Here is a 12,893-nt window from a genome sequence, read left to right on the forward strand (position 1 = left end):
AGTGTCCTTAGTTGCAACTCTAAATCTTTACTTATAATTCTAGCCCAATCAAATTTTCTTTTTCCATTTTCAATTCTACATGGGATCAATAAAGTAGTACATCCAATTTTCGTTTTCGAATTGCATGCCTTAAGCCATGCCCATGATTCAGTTGAGAAGCACAATAAGGTCACCATAGTCTGATTTAAAATCTGACTTGGTGTGCTTTGACGACTTGGTAACTCCCTTCTCGCCTTCGTGTAACTAATTTTGCTTTAGATGAATGAAGTAGGCCTCCCGATTATCTTGAAAGAACTTGGTTGTTTGATCCATCATTACTACTGTCATGCCTTTATGCTGGGGAATATTGAATACTTCTTCGACCACTTGTCCGTTGATGTTAGCCAACACTCTCTTTGCTTCTTAAAAAATGATGGACTTGGTCACAATATCAAATCGGGATGCACACTCCATTACCAATTCTGGACAAGGCAAGGTAGGAGGGAAAGCTGCCGCATGTATTTCACTCTTGTATATCTTCCTTGCCATGGGGGATTGTCCTTCCTTCAATCTATCCTTCAACTGTACTATGTTCTCCTTGCCGATATCAGTGTCACTTATTCGCCTCACTTTCGAGAAGAAGGTGGTCTTAGGCATCCTGTCTTCTTTGTCTTTTTTGGTATTTGTTCCCTTTGGGTTCTTGCTTGCACTAACATCTACCATCCTAAACACTTATTTCTGCCCTTTCGTTCTAAATGATATGGACTACACTTATCAATCTCCAACCTTCTTTCTATCGATGGAATCTAGCTTATTTTTGCGTCTCCAAATCCTATCTCTACACTTATCAATCTCCAAACTTCAATCCTAGGGGTGGGACTACGATTTATTTCTGCCTCTTCACCTTTACGATGGACTACACTTATATCTCCCAACTTCAATCTGAGGGTGATCTAGCTTATTTCTGCCTCTCCAAGTGTCCTCTCATGAAATCTACACTTATATCTCCCAACTTGAGCCTATCAATGGAAATGATGAAGTGGTGGATGAAAAGTGCAAGAAGAAGATAATGGAAATGAATCAAGCAAGAATAAAGAATAAAACCAGCCTTTAAAACCAATCTTCACCCCAACAGATAAATGAAAATCTTACCTTAAATTTGCCTTCTACCAACAATCGGGCCTCTTCAAATTCAGATCTGATCTCAGAAATTTCAATCCTCCTTCAAAATGTGATGCCCTAGCAAATGAAGTGCTTGCAAAATCTGCCCTAAATCAGAATACCGACCTCCCAAACTTGCCCACAATGCACAAAATCAGACCTTAAATCGCCCTGCCTCTTCACCAAACAAAATCGCCATAGCTAGGGGAAGAATTCGCTGCCAAATAAGGAAATCTCAGACCTAAAAAAAATCATTCAAATCTGCAAAATCAAACCGTCAACTCCAAAATCTCCCTAGGGTAGAAATCACCCAACCAAGGAGGAGAAAATTGCTGCTCAAAAATGGAAAATCTGCCCCCAAAAATCACCACCAAGGAAGAAATCGCCCAGCTAGAGGAGAAATTCACACAACCAAGGAAGAGGAGGTGGGAATGAATGAGGAGATAAGAGGGGGGAAAAGCCCCTTCTTATATCCTCCTTTTGATCTCCAGAATGGGCCGACCTGCTTGGAGGGAAACAAAAAAATTATATTGAACCTCCAAAGATGACCTAGTCTTAAATGAAACATTAAAATTACTAAGCCCCATAGTGAAATTGGCCCTCTTAATTGCCAGTTTGATCCAGAATTGCAAATTAGAAACAAGGTAAGCCTAGGAGATGTCAAAAATTTTATGTAACATTTTGACAATTAAAATATCATTAAAATCGAATCTAGCAAGCCAAAATCAATTTTCAATTTCAAATTACCAATTTCTTTTTACATTTCTAAAATACTCTAGGCGAAAATTTCAACCAAATTAATGATATTTTGCAATTTAATCCAATTTCAACTCTGCAATACAATTTCAATTTTTTAACAAAATAAATCCTTTTCTTGGCAATCGAAATTCAAACTCTAAATCCAATTTCACTATCAACATTTCTTTTCACTGAAAAATTTCAAGATTTCCAAAACGATTAAATCTAACAAATTCATTTTGAAAATGTTCAAGCTTATACAATTATTTCAAATTTTCAAAAATCCATTTTAAGTCCAAAATTTGCAATTTTATCCTGCCGAATATTATTTTAACCATCGAAAAAATGTTGGTCTATGAATTTTGTTTGGCCTAAGGATAAAATTACATGTTCCAGAAAATCAAGTTTCGCATCGGGTGAAAACAACTCAAATCCAATCCTAGCTTGAAGGCGTCCAAGGTGTAAAATTGTCATTTCAAAAAACTTTGGACAACTCCAAAATTTGCTAAGGCAATCGAAATATTCCCAAAATCCATGAAAATTGCCAAGGTTTGCCCGAAAAAGGGGGTCCTCAAAGTTTTGGGGCGATGCTGTGAAAACCTCACAACGAATTGCAAGTGAGAAACATCACATGTTAAAAAAATCAGCAAGTGCTTAAATCAGAAATATTTTTATTAAATCAGCAATAACAATTATGATGTCAATTATTTAAGTTTCTTACCTCATTGTGGTTCACCAGTTCTCATCTAGGATTCTTCGTCTGAGAAGTCTTCCATCCGGGTGCTTGATTCATGCTATCTATTTCACTGTGCATTGACCACCATGGATTGTAAGGCCTCTTGGACCTCGAGCATCCTCTCCAACAAAATGAAGTAGCTAGCATATCTAGTCTCCACATGCTTGAGGAATGCTTTTTTGGAAAATGTCCTAAATAATGCAAGAGATGTGTGATGATTGCAAATAAACTTTTGCACGTCTCTAGCCTCAGACACCATAGTCTTTATCCAATCAATTTTTCCAAAGTCCTTCAAGGTGTTTATTCAATGACTGGATACAACATGGGGTTCAAAAAATGTGTCTATAGGTGCTCTCTACTATGAATCCAGCTGATTTACACACCCGGGCTGAATCAGTGACTACTTGCACAACATTTGAAGCCCCTACCTCTTCTATAGCAACCTTCAAAATCTGAAATTGGAAGGATGCATCCTTCTTTTTTTCCGAACAATCAATGGCTCTAAGAAAATAGGCCCTTGATGTACTAGTGACAATAAGATTGATGAGTGGCCGATGTTTGGTATCAGTCCAACCATCCATGTTGATAGAACATCGATCACTTATCCATGTTTGTCTCATATCCTCCATCAAAATGTTTACTTTTGAGTACTCTTTGTTAAGGATAGTGTTGTGTAATTTAGTCTCTCTTGGTGGTACAAATGAGGGACCAACAACATAAATATCTTTGCACATTTGTTTATAGAATGAGGAATGAGAAACATGGTATGGTGTGCCATGAGCAACAAGAAATCTACCAGTAGACTCGTCAGCTCTCTCTTTTGCTTGTATGTTAAATAAATCAGCCACATTGGTATCTCTCTTGGCATTTCCCTTTCCTTTACTAGCAATGCTAGTGGGAGTGCTTGTGGGAGTGAATGAGGGTGTGGGTATGCTACCTGTAGGACCCTCGGATTTCAATAACTCCCCCTCCACATACAACCTGTTAGCCTCAAGTTTTTTATCATCCTTTATTTTTTTTGCAACCTTTCACCTCTTGCCCACCTATCCATAAAAGATGACAATACACTCTTTTGTAGCTCTCAAAATAATGTTTCGTACATATATAACACTCCCATTCCCTACTACCCCCCAAATTTTTCTCCTTATTGTTGTCTACTTTTGTGGCAAATTGTAGGAGAGCTTTCTTAGGGTTGAATGAGCCTTAAGCATATAATTTTAGGGCTTTGGAAGGGCACTCAAATGGATTAGGCATTGCATCTTCCATAGGGACAACTATATTAGGCTTATTTGAAAAATCATCCATGGCTGCCCTAGGTCATTTTCTTGGTCTTTGTAAATGTGACACTTGAGTTTCTTTCATGGCAACATCCATGCTATCACTATTTCCCTCACTCTCGCTGCTGCTCATGTTTTGCCTTTGGATTTTACAATGTATTATACTGTTTCAAGTTATGAAAAAAAACATTTCAATGTTCCATTCAACATGCCCTCTCTATGTCATTGGAAAAAATAAAATGAAAAATTGCAACAAACAACAATAATGAAATAAAAAACATACGTGGAATGAAGAAGAAATGAAGGCAAAACCTCCTCTTGCACCTCCAAAATGCACTGCTCTTTTGATGTTGCTATTTTCCTCTTCCTCTTCCCAACTTGCAAGCAACTCCAAATGAACAATACTCTTTTACCTTTTGTTATTTGAAGCCACATTAGGGTTCCCTTATTTTAGAAATCTCCAACGCCCATGTGGGGCCCTACTAGAGCTCAAAAAACAATTAATTTTTTTTTTAATTTGGCTTTTAACTTAGCCATCATTTGGGCTGGGAAAAAAGGGATGTTGTTGGCAAAAGGGGACGATCGAGGGACAGGAATGGAGTCCCTATTACGAGATTCTGTACCCCCGTTTCCTAGCAAATTGTTTTACATGTTTTGGGGACAGTAGTAGGGGACGACAAAACTAAGTACCGGCGTCTCCGTTTCGTACCTAGTACAAGGACGGGCCTACAAAGGTCGGAAATGCCCCCTGGAGCAACTTTTTAATTGTTTTTTATGGGCCTTTTGCCCATTGGGGCCCACGGATGCTTCTTGCGAAAGCTGGCTGCTGGCTTCCAAACGCATCTGGGAGCCTGCGGCAGGCTTCCAGCCAGCTTCCACAGGGCTTCTGGGCGCATCCGGAACCTGTCTGCTTCGGCTTCCGCCTCATAACAGTAATTACTGTCACAACATAAAATATCATTGATAACTAAAGTGGATATGATATTTATGATTTATCTCTTATTTCTTAATTACTATCACAAATTGCGCAGTAATTATTTCCATGTGATCATGAATGACGCGACTTGTCTAATTATTAATTTATCTATCTATTTTTAATGGAACTGAAATGGTCATTCCCCTTGGCTCCAATCTCTATTTGATGTGGTTTCTCTTTGAAGTTCATCAAATTCATTTATGAACTTATTTCTCATAAAGGTCTTGTTTTCTTGTGCTATCGATCAACTTCATATTTATTTCCTTTGTGCAGTCCAAATTCGCATTTTTAAATTAGATTATATGGTTTGCTCAAGATGCTTAGCTAGCCTCTTGGTTTGATTTTCTTCCTTTGTCTATATTGAACCTATGTGAAGTCTCTAAGTTGCTGAAATGCATATATTAACTGCCCATTCTGGGTAGGATATGTTATAGAACCCTTGGAGAATCGGATAGAGTTTGGTTACAACCAAAAATATTTCCAAAATATTTTGCTGATTTAACATCATTGATGTAACAATTCTGGCACAATTTCGGAAGAAGTTTAAAAACATCAGCTAAAGTTAAAAACCATAACTCGTTTTAACATTATTTTATTTATTTTTAAATTTTTCTTGCCTTTGGTTAATTTGAGGTTTCTCTACAATTTTGACACAGTTTGCAAGCAAAGAAAGTACTCGTTGCTGTAAAAATAGATGCAAGTTGCAGATGTTGGGTGAAATGTGAGTTGTAGGGGCTAGGACAAACACATTGTATTTGGCTAAATTTTTTTTTTGCACTTTTTTTTCCAAGTTACCAAATTCTCTGTAGAAAACCTCAAAGTCTGGTTCAATTCTGTACAAAGTCTGGTCCTTGTCAAATTCTCCCCAAAATCACCTATAAAGCCAAAAATTCATTGCAAATTCTGTTAGAGGAACCCAGGCAGAATTTGGAGCAAATTTTATGCCCAGCGGCTGAACCCTGGCTGAATTTGGTCCCAAAACAATTGATTTCTATTTTTTAAAGTGTTTTTTTTTGCCTAACTTGGTCTATTCGATCCTCCCAAAACTAGAAGTGACCACTAAAAAAGCCAAAAAAGGACGGTTTATATGTCATTTATGCATTTTTGAATAAAAATGAAAACTTGCTTATAGAGGAAGTCCAAATTGATGAATATAGAGGAATTTCTTTCAAAAGCAATGATATCTTTGAATCCAGGGCTTGAAATTGAACTTTCGCTCCAGCCTGGTTAGAAATCCTCTAATTGATACAAAATAAAAATTCAGATATCTGGACTTATCTTTTGATGATTCCTTTCAAAACTGTCCCCTTGATATGGAAATATGTCCCAAGCATGTGACCAAGTGTATTATGTTGTATGTATAGCTAAATGATGCAACTAATATTCTATTGAACTGAAACATGGATATGCCGGTGTATTTTTCTGTGTTGCTTTACCATTAGTGGAGTGGTGTTTATTTTTATAAAAAAAATTTGTATGGACGAACCCAAAACGAATCCGAACCCAACCTCAAAAAAATTGAATGGTTTCGAACCCGAATCTTGGATCCGCATCCGTAACAGAATCCGAACCAGTTACTTAGCTTTTTTTTGGTTTTCTTGAAGATAGTGCAATTGCAATGCCTACCACTTAGGTAACAGTTTCAGACAATTCAGTAGATGCAGAGGCAGCAATATGTTTCTACTCATACATTGCATTGATCATAGAGCAAGAACGATGTGAGGGCCAGCCTTAAAACCACCATCCACAGCTGATTTGTTCAATGTCCAAGGGAAGGATCAAATAAATGTTTCCATATTTAAGTTTTTCTTTGCCAATGGCATCACATAACATGTAGGTCAATCTCCTTATTATAAGGAGATGATGTCAATGGTAGTGAAGGGGGGACCATCATACAGTGAGCACAAATTGAGGACCACGAATTTGGATAACAACTATGTTAGGATCAATGTTTTGATGGAGCAGATGAACATACGTTGGATAAAGTCTGGATGCAACATAATTATGGATGAGTGGATGAACATTAGGCATTATCCACTCGTTAAGATCATGGTTACATGTTTAGAGGGCCTATACTTTTTCAGAATAGTTGATTGTTCAGGGCATTGCAGAGATGCTAATTTTTCAATTTGATGTCCTTAGGGAGGCTATTGAGGAGGTTGGGCCGCGAAATGTGATTCAAGTAGAGACATCCCACATGTGTGCAAAGCTGCAGGGAAGCTTATTGAGGCAACACACAAACATATTTAGTGAACTCCATGTTGTGTGCATGCCATGAACAATGCACTCAAGGACACGGGGAAGATTGTTTGGATAATAAGTGTGGTTAGCAATGCGAGAGATGTATAGATGGTCACCACACTTCACATGTACTCACCTTCGCGAAGGAGTTCTTGGAACCAGTTGAAACTAGATATGCATCCTGATACATTCTCTTGGAGAGAATGCTAGAGGTGTAAGAGGTACTGCAACTTATGGTTATGATGAATGAGTGAAATCAGTGGGTTGAGGCAAAGACAGAGCTAGGGAAAAGGGTGAACGAGGTAGTGAAGAGTGATCAATTTTGGAGTGGTGCAAAATACATTGTCTCTAACATTACTCCTGTTTTCTAGATGATCAAATATGGTGATGAGGATGTACCTACCCTTGGAGGTGTATGAGTACATCGATTTTATGCTTGACCATATGAGGGCTATGGTGCAAGAAGACCCCACTTTAGTATTCTACAATGAACACATTCGGCCATTTATTTAACTTAGATGGGATAGGCTAAATACTCCCTTGTGCATGGCTGCTTATCATTATCCAAAGTGGTATATGCTTAGGCCTGATAGAGTTACACCAACTCAAGATGATGAGCGGCATTCTTTAGGTGCATTGATAGGGTGTATGGTGATCATACTGCTGCCTAGACTCCCACTGAATGGACAAAATTTGCCTCAAGGATTTTTCGGATGCATCAAAGAAGGATATAAAAACTATGGCACAAGAGGACCTAGTTTTGTGTTGAAACTATTATGGAGCACAAAGAACGAAGTTTAGCATGCTAGCCATTCGTTTTCTATCCTAGTTTTGAATTCTTCAGCTATAGAGAGGAACTAATCAGTTTATAGTTTTATCTACTCTCTTAAGAGAACAAAGTTACCTCTACTAGAACAAAGAAGCTAGTGGCTATACATAGTACCTCGTGTATCATTGACCACAAGACACGTGTGTGCAAGGAGAACCCAACAACATGATGGGATGTAGAGCTAGAAAAACCAACACAAATTATGAGGATGAGGATGCAGCAGCTTCAGATGCAGGGCTTATTCGTGTTCGTTTTGTAGATGTTGACCACGAGGAGTTCAATAGTTCCAGTGATGTGGAGGAATTTTCTTCGAGGGATGATTAGAGGCCTCCCTTCACTAGATAATGACATTGTGTACTTTTTTTGATTTCATGCTACTCTTTGTAAGCATCTTAATGATATTTTTGATATAATATGAAACTTCCATTCGCCATTTTGACAATTTTATATAGTATTCTAATTTCTAATTTCTAATTTGGCATGCAATGTTTCCTTGATCATTGTTCAATGTTCAGGTATATGGTATTTACTGTTTAATATTTCACATTTGCCATTTGCAAGTTTGCGATTTTACTTATATTGTTATACATCTTTTCATAATTAGCATTTCAAGTACTATATGTATAGTGTATAGTATATAGTATATACAGCAACCCCCATCCCTTAAGTGTTCCCTGCCGTGCTCAAATTGGACTTCTTTGTACCCTTGTTCCAGAAACTTTTCATAATTAGCATTTCAAGTACTATGTTTATAGTATATAGTATATACAGCAACGCCCATCCCGGAAGTGTTCCCTGCCATGCTCAAATTGGACTTCTTTGTACCCTTGTTCCAGAAAACCATACCGTTGTCCCCTCATCCACCTTTCATTGAAAACCTCTATGAATTTTGCTTGGTCTTGTATATGCAGCCTTTTTGTTGTCTTGAAGATAATTAATATTTTGTTATGAAAGTATGATTCTCTGCATTTAACGTAGTAGGACATTTCTTGAAAAGTAAATTATGGAATTTGATTCTTCACATTTAATGTAGTTGAGCATTTTCTTAACTAAATTGTGGATTATTTTTGCTGTATTGGTAGATAAGATAAATTTATTAACGCCCAAAACGAGACCACCAAAAGGGTTAAGGGACTGAAATCTTACAAATTAGGAAATCACCAACAGCAGGAACACCAAATTAGGGTGACCTTGAAAGAGCACAACAAGAAAACAAAAGAGAACATCAAGGGAAGGATTAAAAGTCCTTCCTCAGCTAGAAGAAATCCAGAACCAAAGGGTAGAATGAAGTCGTAATTTTTTTAGGCTCACGAGTTTTCACCACCATTCACGACTGAGATAATTGATGTACACAGAAAAGAGCTAAGATTAAAGGGGAGGTTCTTGTGGCAATGACATTAATGTTGGTAATTTTTTAGAGGAAGTCAATAATAAATAACCAGTTTAAATAACTATTTACGTCCCTTAGTGTCTGATTTGTGATTTCTCTTAAATACTTTGAATGGAAAAAATAAAAAGCTAATACCTTTCTTTTTTGAATACCAGGCTGCTGTTGCAAGTCATACTGTAAATAACATAGTCTCGAAGGCTTTGGTTCCACCAAAAGCAGAGGTAGATTACAGCGTGTGATTGTGAAGTTGGTTGTTTTCAGGATGTATGTTTAAGTTGTTTTTTTAACTATCTGCCATATGCATTGGCACACTGCTTGTTATCAATGGTATTTTAAGCACAAAAATGTTTTTAAATAGAATAGAAAACAAAGAAAACATGCAAAGGTTGCTTGTTTTTGGTTCTTACTTTTTGCTATTTGGGATCTCTACAATAGGACTGCAGACTTCCAGAGAGAAAGGCAGAACAAGTTCGACGCCCGTTGAGCAGTTTAATTAAGTTCAAACCACAATCTAAAAAAATGAAATTGGGCTCAGAGAATGATAATAAACAATTTGAGCCATCTACAAAATTACATGAAGTCAAGACAAAGGCAGCAGATGATGAGTCAGACAAGCAGGAAACAGGGACAAGTAGTGCTGGAACTGGACTTATGGGACTGGTATCTTACAGTGATGAAAGTGAGGAGGATACTTAATAATAAATCAATGTCATGTAATGTAAAACTATTGCGTTTGTTCATGATAGTTCTTGTAGTGTGGATGAGCATGGGCTGGGGAGACATTTTAATTATGCTCATTTTAGATATTGCCTGACATTTTGTGTTAATATTGAGGTGCATATTATTTGCCCATTTGAAGCAGTTATTGGTGATTCTGTATCACTTCAGCAAAAATGCATTTGCTTACTGCTATATCTTGATTTAGTTTCTGGCTCTTCCATTATTTGTTTTTATGGGTGTGTTTTACAAAAATGCAAGAATATATTTCGTTAGTTGTCCATAAATGTCACTGAAACTATGGTGACATGGTTCAACATCTATTTTTTTGGGCTAAAGTAGTTATTTTCTTTTTACCGATTTTAAGAGAAATGATGACAATCTGCTGCTTAGAGAAAAGTCCCTCTAGACTTCATAGGATGAAACTATGCAGATTTAACTTTTTGTGTTCATTGTTTTGCTTTTCAATTTCAAAATAGCAAAGAAATGACATTGTTCTTGAAATTCTAAAGAAAGATGTGATTATCTTTTGAACACCTCTTTTAATAAGTTTCATTAGATTATATCTAATTTACCTTACTGCAATGAACGTTCAGGTGAGCATCATAATTTATATCTTTAGAAATAAAATGCATGATATCAATAGTTTCTAAGCACCAGTCCATTGCATGTAATGTACCTTTGCCTTAATGTTGGTGCCCAAATTTGTATTGGCTAAATTTGCTTGGGTCCAGCCTCCTTTGCATATTTGGCCTTGTTCTCCCATCTCTCAACTGATCCAAGATTTTTCCAAATGTTTCTGATATTGGTGTGTTCCTTATCACTCTTTATACCAATATCAATGTTCTATTTATTTTATGCTATTCTTGTGGAGTTGTGAACTTTCCAAGCTATGGCACATTTTTTGTGCGTTCTAGTATCCTATTCCAATGTCTAGCTCTTCATGAAATTTCTTCATAGTCCTTCAGTCTCTTCCATCACTTCGTTTCTGATTTGTTCCAATCCATTTGCAAGATCTCATTGTGGACCTAGACCTTTTCCCTCTACCTTTTTATCCACTTCCACATTATTATCCCACAAAAGTTCCTTCTCATTTATGTTAAGTTCATGGATCTTCTACAAATGTATATTCAGAATTTGATTGAGGCAGATATTACTAATGTTTACTGTAGGTCCAGTCCTTTGTATTCGATCTTGGATGATTAATAATATCTTTGCTATGTAATTTGGAGGAAGTAAAATGCTTGGAAGATCAGACTATTGTGTATGTGTGTCTTCCAAACTGCATTCACAACTTGTACATATATGCTATCTAGAGGATATGTCCTTCAAGAGACATAACCCTTGGCATTAACAAACAACTTGTTATCCTTAAGCTAGCGATCTTTAGTGAATAAATTAGTTATGACTAAGTAAGTTAACCAAGAACAAATAGTGTATTTGTCTAGAAATCGCCGACACTTTTAGAGACAATATATATTAAATTGAATGTCATTCATTAGGAATATATGTATAGAAGAGCAGGTATGATCTGTACCATCAGACCTGTAGGTTTATCTAGGTTATATTCTTAACACTCCCTCTTAACCTGATAATCCTACACAGAGATCATATCTAGCAACATCAATACAGATGTTTAAGCAAGAATTAATACTCTATATCTATCTGTCTCTTCTTAGTAGGTGATATCATAGAACACATGATACAAAGTCATATTACTAAATCTGTGATATGACAAATTACTGCTACTAGTGATAGGACACATGTTGTGACTCATAGAAACTGGTATTTCTATATCACAATGAGATTTTTAGTTTAAGATCTACTAGAATACAGGATAAACTTGGAGAATTCTAAGATTTTTCCTATATCCAATTTGTGACCTATGAACATAGCAATGTCAATGTCACAACACGATCTAAAACTCATCTGAATCTTACAGTAAAATCTATTGTTTAGTACATTATCTAAGAGATCGTTATCTCTCATAATGCCTTTTACACAAGTATTCATTATTTTAGAGATCGTCACCTCTTTAAATAATGATTACACATGGCGGAGCCCATAACAATCAATAAGCTTGACAAAAATAAAATTATCATAAGAATGCAAAATAATTCAATCATACCTAGATCTTTTCTAAGATAATCACTCTCAAAGAGATTTGATAAGAATATCTGCTTTCTAATTTCCAATACTTAAGGATGAAGTCTAGAGAATAATTAAATTCTCTCTTTATCCAAGTTGTGATTCATAGACATTGAAATGTCTCTTTCACAACACAATCTTGAATCTATTCAAGGTTTGCCAGTAGTCCTTTACTGATTTAAAAACGTCATAAGATCATTTGATTTCACATCAAATTTGTGTTGGAAGATTTTTCTATTACTTCAAACTGATGTTGCAAGACTGTTTGCTGAAAAATGTTTCCACACCATGATGTTTATAAAGATAGGCCCATCAGATGGTTGCTCACTTTAGATTTTCAAGACTCCTACTGGATATCAAATCTTTCAAGCTCCTTATTCAAGGTTGCCTTGATGAGATGTCAGACTCCCTCTGAATCCAAACTTCTTTCCTACAGGGACATTCTTCAAAAAACAAAATAAAGGCATATACTCTTCTTATAAGAAATACAAATGAAAGATATTATAGACATAAGGTAAAAGACGAGCTCAAGTACAATAGATACTTATCTTTCCATCATAACCTTGATGAAAGCTTTTGTACTTTGAGTATACACCATCTTGACATGGTAAACTCAATCTGAGTTTGTATAACCTAGATCTTAGGGAGTTAACTCAATCTTCTAAGTACTCTCTTTAACATATAACCTTCTTATAAGTTGA

General features: G+C 36.3%; 1 protein-coding gene across 1 annotated transcript in view; it reads left to right on the forward strand.

Annotated features, from left to right (window-relative positions):
• Positions 1–10,239, forward strand: part of LOC149580469 (NEFA-interacting nuclear protein) — a 65,781-nt gene extending 55,542 nt beyond the window's left edge. Inside the window, exons 6-7 of the mRNA XM_089791229.1 lie at positions 9,483–9,548; positions 9,763–10,239. Coding sequence (XP_089647355.1) covers positions 9,483–9,548; positions 9,763–10,023 — 327 coding nt within the window. The 3' untranslated portion in view covers positions 10,024–10,239. The remainder of the gene's footprint in view (positions 1–9,482; positions 9,549–9,762) is intronic.
• The last annotated feature ends 2,654 nt before the right edge of the window (positions 10,240–12,893 follow it).

Source organism: Cupressus sempervirens, chromosome 1, assembly GCF_028749045.1.
Source record: "Cupressus sempervirens isolate cs-2001-9-10 chromosome 1, ASM2874904v1, whole genome shotgun sequence".
NCBI classification, from domain to species: Eukaryota; Viridiplantae; Streptophyta; class Pinopsida; order Cupressales; family Cupressaceae; genus Cupressus; species Cupressus sempervirens.